This window comes from Haplochromis burtoni, unplaced genomic scaffold (genome assembly GCF_018398535.1).
Source record: "Haplochromis burtoni strain Fernald_Lab_line unplaced genomic scaffold, NCSU_Asbu1 Contig_298, whole genome shotgun sequence".
Classification (NCBI taxonomy): Eukaryota; Metazoa; Chordata; class Actinopteri; order Cichliformes; family Cichlidae; genus Haplochromis; species Haplochromis burtoni.
In genome coordinates, this window is record NW_024582659.1 from 87,304 (window position 1) to 101,851 (window position 14,548).

Sequence of the window (14,548 nt, forward strand, 5' to 3'; positions counted from 1 at the left end):
TGTGTGTGTGTGTGTGTTACTAAATAGGAAGAAGTGTATGTCTCCATCCTTGTGCAATTTGATGTGCAGTTTCCCTTTAAGACTAGATTAAAATGCAGGAATTGTGTTAAAGTCTTTTCATTTCAGTTTTTATTTGGAATTAATCACTGATCACAAACTGATTGCTTCACAGAATCTAGGACATTGGAGGCCAGTGAGCATATATAGCCCTGGGGAAGCTGTCCACTAGACAGAGCCAGCAATTAAGCCTTGGCGGCAACATCAGGGTTTTTATTATTTATTTATTTTTTTAGCTTGAATGAAACTTCTGTGTGCCTAACATGCAATATACTCATTATTCATTCAGTGAACCTTGAATCTAGACATAAATTGTAGCCAGGGGCAACCACATCTATAACAAAAAAAATAGAGAAGCAAAAAAACAAAAAAGAAACTTCTCCTTGAGATGATGCTCACTGTGTGGGCTGGCAGACTAATATTAATTTGTGCTGTCTTATTCCTGCAAAAAGTGAGCCCAAGCTGACCAACTACTCAAGTAAAAGGATGAATTTATGTGAGAATCGATTTGAGAAATGCCCCGGAGATGTGGATGAAGGGGAATAAAGTTGGCATGGCTGTGCGGGAATGGATTATTGGATATGAGGAGTCCGTATGGTTGGGTCAAAAATGAGGTCTATCTTCCAAGGACTGCTCCCAGGCATCTACTCTTCCATCTGCCACAGTCTTCCCTCCTCTGTGACTGCTAGCACCTACTAGCTGATCTCATCAGATTACACCTTCGATAGACTTTCTGTCCAATTCAAGTGTGATTTAGTCTCATTCACAAGAGGTGTGTGTGTGTGTGTGTGTGTGTGTGTGTGTGTGTGTGTGTGTGTGTGTGTGTGTGTGTGTGTGTGTGTGACTATTGCTCTTCATACACAATCACATTGTGAGGATGTGTATGGTGAACAAGTGTGAACCTGAAATTTCAACATAATGCGGTCTTTTAAGGTCAGGTCAGGTTAGGCAGGTAGTTAAGGTAAACAATATCCCCAATAAATCACTGTAAATCAGTTTAATGTCCCTTAAGTTCACGGGGGACACAGAGAACATTGTTGGTGTTGTCTTTAGAATCTCATGTGGGTGGATTGTACACTCTTACTTTGTATGACAGAGACAGAATATGATGGTTTTATTCCTACAAGCCTGTGTCTCTTAGACTCATTATATTAAGCAGAGGACCAGGGACATGAAAGCAACACTGAAGCTGTGGGTGTTTTTTTCTTCTTTTTTTTATAAAGCTTAATTATGTGTGTGGGAGAAAGAAGAGTGAGAGCAAGAGGGACTTCACGCCTCAACATGCTGTGACATAATGTTGGCGCTTTTTAAAAGCTGTGTTGAGCATCACCACGAGAGGATGGTCGGTGCATTTGTCAGCATGCTTCAACTCTCAAAGGCGCACGCTCTCTAATCATGTATTACTTATGACATATGTTTTGCTGGCTACATCTGCAGCACAAATGGCGTGAATCTCCGAGATAATTCACATTTCAGGTCATTCTTAACATGCGCCTCCTCCTAGTATACCTTACAAAGACAGTTTCTCATGCCACCCATGCTTCGGATCACTATCAGAGGAACTGAGGTCATTATCCACCAAACATACTAAACTGTTACCTCAAACCATTCCAGCCTCCTTTTGCCAAAATGTTCACTCATCATGCAACACGCACGGTCAGAGCCAAGCCATTAATCACAAATTACATATTGCACATTTTCACTCCTGACTGGTTCCTTTGCAGTTGAGTTGTTCTGCAGCTGGGTGTCCTATAAAGTACAATTGCCCTCTCATCCGAGTTATTGCCCCAAACCACAGCCTATTTTTGGATTTCTGGAAAACAGATGGAGCTGTAGAGGGATCAGTGTATTATACAAAGTGAACTAAAATGTGAGTTAAAGTGTGGAATAGTGCCAAATGGAACAACAGAAGGCCAGCATAATATGTAGTCTAACTTCCTGCCCCTACATTAACATGTTCCTGCTTGATAGATATTCTGCAGCTGAAGATCTAATAAAATAGTCTGTCTAGGTTTAATTCAGAATTTGAGACTAATAAGCTAGTTATGACAACCAATCCCTTCAACGGTGCAAAGGTGAAAAAACAAAGATGCTTCTGAAATGTAAGCAATTTCACCGAAAGCACAAACTTTCTCTGTTAAGAAGCAGTCCCTCAAAGACACCCGGATGCAACTATCTTTAGGTAGGTGGACTTGCCATTTAGCTCGTGGCAAATATACTAAAAGATATGAATAAGGCAACTAGAGCCCATTGGCAGTAAACTGTACCTGACTGGAGATGAGGTCCTCGCAGACGGAGAGAGCCATCTGGATCGCGTTGGATTTATGCGTTACGGATATGGCGGTCAGCTTGAATTTGTCCCTGCCGTAGACTTGGTTGGCCTGGGTCACGGCATCTTTGAAGACCTGCTCGTATCTCTTCTGGCTCAGGACGGCCCCGATGTTCACGATCTTCGGCTCGCAGCCGGCCCGCGCGCAGGAGCACGAGAAGAGCACCGCCAGCAGAAACAGACGCATCGTGTGGACCACCAAACAGCACAGCGCAGCCCGGTCGCTTTTCTCCCCGGTGGCGGGTCGGCTCGACCAGCTTCTGGACAGCTCAGCCAGTTGAATGCGCGACTGCAGGCACAATCCAGGTGGGCGGTGATAGCGAGGGAGGGAGGCCAAAAAAGGAAGAGGAAGACTTTGTCCAAAAAAAGGTGGTTTGGTTATATGCAATGCGGAGGAATGTGCATGATCATGTTAGAGACAGGCTGTCAACCGGGGACATCTAACCCGCATTGTCCACCTTCTTTGCTCTCCTTTGAGGAGCTGCAAAACCTTCTAGTGGCAGCCACAAAGACTTAAACCATAGCCCACGCTTCTACGGCTTCCTCTCCGGGGCGAGTATCGCTCTCTCCAGCCTCTGTTCCCGTGCGCTTTCTCCGAACTCAGCACCGATGCGTGGCGCGCTGGTTGCTCCGGGCTGAGCGGCTGCTGCTGCTGCTGTCCTTGGTCCTGACAGCTGTGCATGCGCGCCTGTGGTGCGCGCTCCCGCTGTATCGGTTCCCTGCTCCGGAGTTTTGCGCGTTGGCGTGCTGTGCTGCTGCTGCTGCTGCTTCAGCTACTAATGATGCCGGCGAAGAAGCTAATCCTATGAAAAATACATGTAATCACTTGTTAAAAACACACTCGATCATCATGTTTGTCATAACAGGACACGAAAGGCAGGAGCAGTATGAATGGGCTGCAAAAAAAATTATATCAGCGTTGTGGGCTTTGCTGGTGCATAAAATTTGAAATGGTCAGAAGGGAGGAGGGAAGGCGTTTGTCTTTTTAGTATAACAGTAGTCATGCCCCCCCGGAACTGGAACTGGAAAGAGAGCCTGATTTCTCATACTGCTCTCTCTCGTAAACTGGACCGACCTCCGTGAGCAGCTCATTAATCACACAGGATGTCAGCATCATCAGTCATAGCCCGTCACTCTCCTGCAGAAGATGACTCGCCTGTCTTGTTTGTCTAATTTTTGTACGTGTGTGTGTGTGTGTGAGAGAGAGAAGTGTGTTTGTAAAGGATAGAGTGTGTGTGTGTGTGTGTGTGTGTGTGTGTGTGTGTGTGTGTGTGTGTGTGTGTGTGTGTGTGTGTGTGTGTGTGTGTGTGTGTGTGCAGAGGCGAAGTAAAAGAAACACACTGTAGATATTGTGGATGTTGCATTATATCTGACCCCTCTGTTGATGAAACTGTTTGCTTCCCTGCAGCTGAAGACACGAGCAGAATCAACCTCCTGGTTACCTAGGAAACTGGCTTTTACAACACACACGCACACGCGCTTGCACACAGCGGAGAGCTTCACACGGAGGAAATGTTCTCTCAAAAAAATTTTTAATGGAAAGCAGTGAGACAATGAGTTTATTCATCACTGCAGGAAACGTCAAAATGTCTTTCTGTAACAAAACGGTCATTAACACCAAAATGAAAAGAAAAAGATTAAAAAGAAGATATTTAATCAGAAGGATTCAAATGGTCAAACATCAGTTTATCATTTTATTTTTAATATCATAATAAGCTGGATACTGTTTCAATATTTCCCCTGAGAGTACATGCGTTTATTCCCGGTATTAACAATTCCTACGTAGGAAAAAAAAAGGTGTTTTGAAATGAGGCCAGTGTTTGAACAGTGCTCCGAATTCTAAATCACTGAAACACTGTGGTGTCTCTCTGCTCGCAGTGAGCTGATAAATTAATCACAAGGCTGAAAGAAATCAACATTCATCAGCTGCAGGCTGTTCTCCTTCCAAAGTGAGCTCCTCTCAAGTATGATCTGACTGTTTTCTTTATAACTTTAACAATGTGCACTTACAAAGGGGATATTAGGCATGACGGTTCAATTTCGCAGGAAACCTGACACATGTTTACCAGTAGTTCTAATAAAAAACGAATGCAGAAAGGTGTTGCATGAATTTAACTTTGTGTAGGTTGTATTACAAACCTACACAAAGTTAATTTAAAAAGAGATTGTGTGTCTCACTACTGTGCTTGTGTGTTGTTCTGTTGGTGTACTTTTAGTCTAACAGTGGGTCTTGTAGGACTATTTTCTAAATCTAGATAAATAATTTAGCATTTCTTTTTCAATCGTTGTTTTTAAATCAGGCAATTAGGTTCTGCGTCCTGATCTAGACAGAATCAGGCATTTAACTCAGTTTTATTTTTGTTGTGTCACCGAACTGGACCAAAGGTTTGCCACCCTCTACCAAGAAGGTGACTCTATCGTAACTGGAGCACACTGGATGCCAAAACCAAAGTAGACCGAGTGAGCAGTATTGCCTAGCAAGTGAAGCCTGCGACCACAACCTGAAAGAGCAAGTACTGGAGAAAGTGTCCAGATTCCAGCCCGCGCTCCCAGGACAGCCAGCTAATCAACAAATTTAGCATCCAGTTGACTGGGACTTTGTTGCACTAATGAGAAGCCTCTGTCTCCATTGAAGAACACTGGAGGCAATTTAACTAGACCAGGCTCCTCAATGAAACCTGCCACCCCACTGGCTGTCACCCCGGCTCCACAAGAGATGCCACGGTCTTGGTTTCTCCATGGTCTTGTGCACCATCTCACAGTCCATCCACAGCCAGGTCCTTCCATGACACCACAGCTGATCCTCACCTTGATTCTTGCTCCATCCTGCTTCACGGCCGTGGTTATATGAGACCCTGTTGCCTGGAATATCGGGATGAAGATACCTGAGTTCTGGAATTAGACAGCGAAATTCCGGGGACTATATGGGACCACGCTAAGTTGAAGTATGTTGTAGTCCATGTCGGATCAAATGGAGTCTCTGAACTACCGCACTTTCATCTCAGACACAATTCCTACTCTCTACTGCAGGGAGGGTCATTTCAGTTGCTTGCTGAGCTTAGTCAGTCTGTTGCAACTACAAGATGACTTTTATAGCCAACTTTAACTTGTTCTGAGAGCTTGGAGGGCTTATCAGAGTGATGGTCTGCACCCTAATAGAGCAGGTTCTTGTATGTTGTCAGCATATATATGCTGCACCTTTCTCTGGGTGCTCACATGTACCGCTCAACCATAACAATCTCTGATCAAGCTTCTCTCACTCGGGATACCGGTCTATTCACAGAACACGCTTATGAAACTAGCAACACAAAGCTCCCTATTTAGATTTGGGAGACAGGCGTCCTCTTTACTTTTCGAATTAGACTTAAAATGTTTCTTTTCTATAAGATTTATAGTAAGGGCTGGATCAGGCAACCCTGAATCATCCTTTAGTTATGCAGCAGTGGACCTTTGAGTGTTGGGGTTTTCTCCAGAACACCATAGGCTATTTGCCTTACTGTAGAAAAGAGCTTAAGGCAACTGTTGCTGTGATTTAGTGCTACATAAAAAAAAAATCTGAATTGAATTGAAAACACCCATATACACCAAGAATGTGACCATGCACCATTACATTAAAGCCATTATTAGAGATTTCCCATCATCCTACCTGAACATCCCTGAGACACTGAGACATATTCGTTGGTCCTCTGATATTCAATTGTGGGGTAAAAGCCAAGCTGCCAGCCGCTGTCTGTCCCTAGAGTGTGCAGGTGACCCTGTTTACATGGATTTGTCCTGCATATTTGTCCCTTGCCCATCCCCCATCCCCCAAACTGAGGCAGTGTCCCACATTTTGATTGGTTCAAGTTTCGAAAACTTGCATCTGCTGTAAAGACACTTTACTTTTATCCAATGGCTGCTAAGAAAGCAGAGAAGACTGTCAACATCACTCACATTTAGGTTAGAGTATGACCAACAGGGGACATTGTGAGTCACCACAAAGTCAAAGGCTTTGCGCATTTGACAGGAAAATGTTGAAGACTACTACAAAGAAAAGGAAATGCAGCTACAATAAAGAGAGAGAAATACTCCATACAAGGTAAGGCTGTGGAAGGCAGTTCCTAGAGTTTTTGTCTTTATTATCATCATTTTTGCTGTTGCATGGGGAAGAATATTAGACAAGTTCTTTGCATTTATGTGTCCTAGATTTAGTTTTTTGGGATCTGATTGCCCATCCTCGCTTCCAAGCTGCACACAGTGAATGCTAATGTAGATTTTTACCACAAAATTAGACCCAGCACTTGCAATACCACACACTGTGTTGCAGAGTTGAAACAGCTGTGTGCTGTAGCTGCAGGCTTCATGCTGCTAGTGCCATAAGAGAGAATGATTTAGTCTGCTTTAATTAGGGAAGATAAGTGGACAGATATCAGCTGAACAACAGAAGGCAAAGGGCAATAAGTCTCAACATCGTCTGCTCCAATTTTCTTTAACTTCTTTAATTCTACTGATGGTTTCGGGTTGTTAAAAAAACTAGTTTAATGGTTACAGTAGTCGGCTTACATACACTGGCTTACATAAACATTATATGACACAAAATTCTCCACGGTTCTGGCCCAGCAAGGGGTCACTCATGTCATGGTATTGATTGCAGAGGATTCATAACTCCACTGGGCCCTAGAGAGAGTGGTTTACCCTTAAAATGTAATTTGTTTTGTGGACTATGGAGCATGTTGGACTCAAAGTGGGTGACTCAGGTTTATTTACAGCAAGATGAACAGAAACAAAAGGCAAACATGAGGGTTTCCGGTTAGTGACGGTTCAAGTCCTTCACTAACTCTTTACACAACAGATTGTCTCTCTGAAATGCTTTCTCAGGAACATACCAGGATTTTCTGCACAGAGGAAGAAAACAGGCAAGTGTAAGTCACCGTCAAAAACAGAGCAAAAATACGGACATGGGGAACTAACATCACTAACGGTCTTAATCAGCAATCAGGCGACAACTGAATGTGTTCCCTCAGCCTAAGTATCAGCAGCACAATGAGACAATGACAAATGGATGTTCTCATCATCTCCGGGTGAACAGGACCGAAGGATGGAAGGAAGCCAAGAGGAATCCCATCCCTGAAACACAAAAGCGTTGTTAGCTGCTCACTCACTTAAATGCATTCACACAGAGAGTGGAAGAGAGGAAAAGAGCAACAAGAGAAGAGTTTGACAGAAAGATTAGTCTAACCCAGACCTTCCCAAAGTGTGGGGGGCGCAGAACCATTGCAGGGGGGGCGCGGCATGGACACTGCTAGCACGGGGCGCCTACACAAAGGCAAAGCAGGAGATGAAGCATAGCTGAATATGTTTCCAAACCAACTTCATTCTAAGCCAAAGACTAGAAAATACGGTGAAGCATATCTTCCCTTTGGCTTCACCTGCACAAGTGCCGAGGTAGGTCTCCCCTGCAGAATTAGTTTTCCCTTCGTCAGGAGCAGCGCTGGGCTGTTTAAATCACGGACAAACAGTATCCCACATTCTTGATTTTTAGTTCACAAACACTTGTTGTAATGACTAACTACTCCTGACATATTGGAGATGTTAGCTCTTTATACAGTAAAGTTACAGCGGGATACAAATAACATCAGGATGATCCTGCCACGATTTGTTCCCCCTGTCTAAATCACAGACAAACAGGATCCCACAGCTGTTTATGTTTTTAAACCCATTTTGTACAGAGAGGCATTTTTTGAAAAATATATTGATAGCAATGTTGAATATTATTACACAGGAAAAAACAACTATATGTAAAATAATCGCACAGTGACGCCTCTGCCTTTGTAAATGGAGGAACAGTAACTGCGTGTTTATATGTAAGAGTGTAAAACCTGAAGATAGAGACAAAATACTGTTAATCTGACTATCTGCCATTCTGCAATTCATCTCATGTAAACAATAACGTGGCGCACAGCTGACGTGAAAAAAGGCACATACCTTTGACGTTGCGTGATGAATTCTGTATTCCTCGTCCACACGTAAAAGCAAAAAAGGAGTTTTAAAAAGTCTCAGTTTTCAGTGATTCGAAACGCCGTTTACGTGTGGACGAAACCAGGGGCGATTATAGGATCAGAACTTTGGGGGTGCTGAGCACCCAGAGAGATGCCCAGCCAGGCAAGATAAACCTGTCTCTGTCAGTCCCTGCATCCTTAAAGGTTGTCCCAAGTTCCCTCTGACTGTTTCCTTGGTGCATTTAAACCCCTGTTCCTCCCTGTCCTCATCGTCTGTTGTCTTCGTCTCCGTTATCAGTCATCATAATTTTACCATCTCTGAGCAAGTCTGCAAATTTCTTTATTAAATCATAAGATTCTTAAATTCATCAAGTCTCTCTGTGCCTGGGTCCTCATCTTAATACATGACATTACTGTTTTGTACATTTCACACAATTTAATCCCCACATTTGTGAATGAAAAGCAAAACACTTTTTTGAAAAGTCAGTAACAAAACCATCAAATCTGATCAATGTTATTTAAATGCTGCAAAAGAAGAATGGATTGGAATAGAAAAAATCCTAACCTTAATTACTGGGGGAGAATAATGAATGATGCTCATAGTGAGTAAAAAGTAAACTGAGTGCATTTTTTGGACAGAGATTCACTTTTAATGTGTATGTATAATATAATACAGATACATAAAAATAAACTCCCAAAACAGAATAAATTATTACAAATAAATTATTACAAAATATTAATAAAACTATAAAAATGGAGGCAACTTTGCCTGTGGTAGAATGTATACAATGTATGAAAAAATCTTTATTGTAGATACAAATTTTACTAATTTAATAATAATAATTTTGTGTTGTAACATTTATGAGTTTCATGCTTTCATAGTGGTCCTTAGGAGAGCTTGACATTTTCTCAGGTGGTATCACACTGAAACACTGATAAGGTAAGTGTATGTGTGCTTTTGGAAAACATTTAAAGCTGCTGTACAGAATCTTTGAAACAAGCTTAAAACATTTTTAGAATATAAACAGAGAACTCTGCTTCTCTTTACAGCTCCTCACGTACGTACTGCAGCAGTCATACAGACAAGTGGACGGTCCAAAAGTTGGCCTACCTATTACTGGCTGAGGTTTTAGTAGAGTTGTGGCTGAACCACATAAAAATATATAATTAATTTTAATCTCCCCAATCAATGATAATGTTATGTTGGAATGTTGTTAAAGAGGGTCAAAAATGTTTCAACCCAGTTTGTTTTGCAGATTCTGTACAGCAGCTTTAATATAGGGAGAACACAACTTCCAGATTGTTTGAGTAAAATCAGGTTTTTTCTCTTTGTCAGTTTAACAGTTTCTGTTGTGCCTGTCACTGTTCCCTGTCTGTTTTCTTACCTGGTTCTTCCTGACCTTGTACTTTCTCCACACGTTTCCCTCTTTCCTCTCTCCCTCTTTGGACTGACAATCATACACAAATAGATTGTATTCAATTAGATGAAAAATTACATTAATATGAAAAAAATTCTATTAAGATCACTAACAAAAAGTCCTCTCAGTGTACTTTCAACCAAAAGGCAAATAACCAAACCACATGAACATCTAATAAAAGATATAAACATTGAAACACTGATCCAACATTATTCTTGATTGACGGATCATTTGATCTTACACTTTTACCTGAATGTGGCTCCTTTTTTTGAAAAAACTTCCTTATATCCATTATGAACCTGGCTGTCTCTGCACACAAACACACACACACCAGGAGTTATAAGGTTAAGGGGCATTCAGTCAGTTAGCTAGTTAGTATCCATTTCAAACAGGACAGTTGTAACCAACAGTAGGCTGCGGACAATTTAAAGTTTTAGATTTTAAATAGGCTGTATACATTTCAATGGGAGCAACAGGACGGTCAAATGTCGCTGAATTTACTACAGAGCAGGACGGATTGTAGGGTAGCAAACATTGTCGGAAAACACGTTTTCAACACTGCAGGTTACCTGGTGTAATGTTTTTCAGCTAAAAAGAAACATAGTCTGACTCCTACCAACTATATAAAGAGTAACTGAAGGTTAAATGCAGCTAATATGTCCTGTTTTAAGCCAGGCACTTACACTTCCGCTCTGCTGCGTCTCAGCCACCATCGCTCTGCCAGCAAGAGCGCTAGAGCCAGAGGAGAGGAGAGGCGAGCTGGAACAAACCATTTTGGGAGGGGGGGGGGGTATCTATACTTTTGTTGTTAAAATGTTACGTCTCAACCAAGTACTGAATGCTTTTTATATTTTTAGTAGTGTGTCACACAAACAGCAAATATTGTCAAAAAAGTAAGGAATCTTTGGGGGTGCTTTGGTTAATTTTGGCTGAAGCACCCCCAAAAATGGCTAAAATCGCTCCTGGACTAAACAGCTGCGTTTTCAGAAATACCCGTGTAGGTGCGGACATAGCGTAAAAGAGTTAGTAGTTTATTTTCTTACTGCCTGCAGATTACTTGTATTTGCGTAATTGTTTACTATATGTTTGAGGTGTGAAATGAGCAAAATATGGGTGTGTGTTGTTGGAGGATGTATTTGTGCGTGCGTGTGTGTGCGTACGCGCGCGAGGGGGGGGGCGCGAACATTTTTCTTGTAAAACAAAGGGGGGCCCAGCGAAAAAAGTTTGGGAACCACTGGTCTAACCCTTGGGGGTGTTTTTTGTTTGTTTGTTGATTAGCTAACCAGTGCCAGCGTGGCAGGAGGACGGGATCCTTTATAGACTGAGATGGTGCAAGTCAACATTTTGGTCTCTTTGCATTTCTCTAGCCCAGTTTGACTTTAAAATCCTTCTACTGCGCAAAGTCTTGAATGATGAGACCTCATCATGTCTTAGAGTCATCATAGCAAATAGCAGGCAGAGCCTTCAGGTATGTCTCCTTCTGTGGAACCAGCATCCAGTTTGGGTTCAGGAGAAAGACCCTCTCTGCTTTTAAGATTAGACTTGAGCTTGTTTATGCTGCTACAGGCTCAGGCTGCTGGGTGACTTTACATGATACACCGAGCATTTCTTCTCTACTCCCACGTTTCAGTGCGTATGCATTTATCTGCCACTATTGCATGTCATTCAATTCTATCTGCTCTCTCCTGCAGTTTGCATTTTACCCAGTCTGTTGCTCGTGGTCAGCCTGTGTGTTGTCCCTTTTTTTCCTTTTCCTTTTCCCCTCACCCACCAACCACAGCAGATGGCTGCCCCTCCCAGAGCCAGAGGTCTGTGCCTGTGCTTGCTTGTAGAGAATTGACTGATCCTTGGGGTTTTCTCTCTAATATTGTTTGTTGGTTTTTAAAATAAGTTTAAAGGGCGCTATGTATCAAGGTCCATATGAATACCATGACCCAAGGATTCACAGTAGCCTTTTTAATGACATGATTAGTGTTACAATCTTTACCTGTTAGTGGTTTTATTGTTGTGGATGATAGGTGTATGTACACCCACATAAGTCTTTACACTGCTGTACACACAAAGCAGTACTCTGAACGAATTTGAAACATGTTTCTTCATCACACTATTCCCAGTTGCTATTCAGTTCACGCAACTTTCATAACAACATTAATCTTTAAAGAACAGGAGCTCAATGTATATATGCTTTATAAAATATAGGATGTTTTTCAAATTAAAATCCTTTGGGTTTCCCAAAATCCAAAAATCGTTAGTTATTACTGAACAGTGACACATTTTTAACAAAAACAGTGGCAAAAAAAAAAAAAATAACCACAAAAAAATGACTGGAGGCAGAGGAAGGAAGCATCCCCATAGGTAACAAATCAATACCGTAGCTCCAAAGGGAGAAATCTTTTTGTAGTCATAAACCTTTCAAGAAAAGAGAATTACTATGAATTATTGACAGACTAGTGTGTTAGAGTCCAGGATTTTTGGTACATAGTGTCCCTCTGGAGCTCAGCCTGGACAGATCCATTTTCAGACATCGTTTTCCAAATTGAGACGAGTAAACAAAAAGCCTGACCGCATACTGCTTTCAGTGTGTCTGCCACATATTTAAGAGCAAATGATCAAAGCACTGACAATTGAAAGAAATAATAACGTTGAACAAAACATCTAATGATTATTCTTCCAGTCTTGGTGTTGCTGCCACAGCCAGTTACTGTTAATCTCACCACTTATTGTACGGCCCTGATGGCATGAAGGCCTCTTATTAGATGAACCCTCCTGTGTCTCTTTTCCAGCCCACTCATCCACAATGCTAACACATCAATAAAGCCGGACAAGTCTGCTCTGCAGCAATTATATAACAAGTTGTTTTGTGTGTTGCTGGAGCAGCTCAACACACAGTTTCATAAAGACTCCCCAGCTCAGCGAGGCCATTGCAAGAAGTGCATGCAGCCGAGCACACAAAGAGCATCACAGGCGTTTAAACATAGTATGAAGCTTTCCTCGCATATGTGAAAATCCACGTGGAAGTGTACGCACATGTACACACTCCCCGAGTTCACACTTTAAGCCACCCACCCACACAGATGTAACACAGACCCATACAACACCAACACTGTCCTCTGCACTGTGAGGAAAGGATATTTTGTGCGTATATGGGTGTGTGTATGTGTCTGTTTTAAAGCCAGAATGAAACAAAAATGCTTATCATTAAAATCACACGAATACACGAAAGGAGTTACAGGAGGACAACTACTGCTAAATAAATAAATAAATATTTAATTAGATGCAACAAATATAACAGTAAAATAAATTAGGCATCAATTAAAATAAAATGTGACATATGTTGATATCCCTTATTCACTTTTATTTTTCATTAAATGTTCTACTTATTTACCTTCCCACTTCATTTTCATTTATGTATGAGAGTAAAATACAAAGTGAATATGCAAAGTAAAATACTCTGCAAAGGTCTTGAGTCACCTCTTATTTCTGTATATTTTGCAAGTAAAATGGGAAATAGGTGCAGCAGCTTATTGAAACGTGCAAATGTACATGGAAATACAGTTTACAAGGGAAAGACACAGGTTGTACAATTCTAACAAGTTTGAAAATACATTGAAGGACATTCAAAGCTCTTCTCTGGGTATTGGCTGCCTTCTCTCCCATATGGAAAAGAAATAGTAAAAACTTATATGTGATTACTCATGAAAGTGGCCACTTTCTCATTACTTTCATATATTGTTTTAGTAAGTATCCAAAACATACAACTTTCATTATATAAATTTTCAAGGGATCTTATATCTGTTTTCACTCTTATATGCTTTTCATACAAGTTTCACACAAGACAGATACAAACTTTATAAGATTTATATATATCTTTTCCATATGGGCTGTCAGGACACTGCTTCAAAAATGTCGAGCTCCAGCCACTGGGGAGGCCAATCCATGACCAATTCAGTGATCCGAGTTTGGGATCATTGTCATGTTGAAGAATGAAGCTGTTGCCAATCTGACACTTTCTAGATGGTATTTCATGGTGTTGCATTCTTAAAGTAACTGCATCAATTTGACAAGGTCACCAGCACCGCAGGCTGAACTGCTGCCCCAAAGTGTGACATAGCCTCTTCTATTTTTTATTTTTTACAGATTGCTGCAGATAAAACTATCAGAATAAGAGACATACAGAGAAATAGAGGAAGGAACTGAGGGAAATAAAATTTAATTTAGGGAGCTGAAGCTAAATAAAAGTCAAAAAATTGAAAACTAACACTAGGACAGTAAATAGTCTAAACAAGAATCTACAACTCCATTTAATCAGAACCCTCATTGTACTAGGATAAGAATGAAAACATGAGCCAAAATGCAAGACTACAAAACAAAATCTGGAAAACCATGACATGAAAGGAGAAATGAAAGACTTAACAGCATCACAAGAACTCAACATTTCTACAAAGATAGCAAAATCTGAACCCACAATTCAACCAAGCAAATATATGAATCAACACTTAAAATAACAGAAAACCCAGTCAAAATCTCAAACTCAATAATACAACAAAGAACTAAAAATGACACCAAATCCAGGACCATGACCATCTTCAGCCACTTACAGCCGCGCTTATGAGAATAAAACCTTTCTTGCTATAGTGTCATCTATACTCGCGTTATATCTTCAAAGTGCTTTTAAATGACAAATCTCTCATTTATGAAACCCATAAAGAGGAAATGAAGCGGAAGACAGAAACAGATGTCGCACTTGAACTCCTACATGCTTTAGC

The 14,548-nt window shown here is 41.2% G+C and overlaps 1 protein-coding gene across 13 annotated transcripts in view; it reads right to left on the reverse strand.

Moving 5' to 3' along the window:
• grin1a (glutamate receptor, ionotropic, N-methyl D-aspartate 1a) overlaps positions 1 to 3,392 on the reverse strand; it is a 37,254-nt gene extending 33,862 nt beyond the window's left edge. For 4 of the 13 annotated variants that reach the window (XM_014339752.2, XM_014339756.2, XM_014339754.2 and 1 more), the window contains exon 1: positions 2,325 to 3,391. In XM_014339752.2, the coding sequence (XP_014195238.1) occupies positions 2,325 to 2,573 (249 nt within the window). In that variant the 5' untranslated portion in view covers positions 2,574 to 3,391. Of the gene's footprint in view, positions 1 to 2,324 lie in introns of all 13 variants that reach the window. The other 9 variants (XM_014339755.2, XM_014339760.2, XM_014339750.2 and 6 more) reach the window with 8 other exon arrangements.
• Positions 3,393 to 14,548: the final 11,156 nt, after the last annotated feature.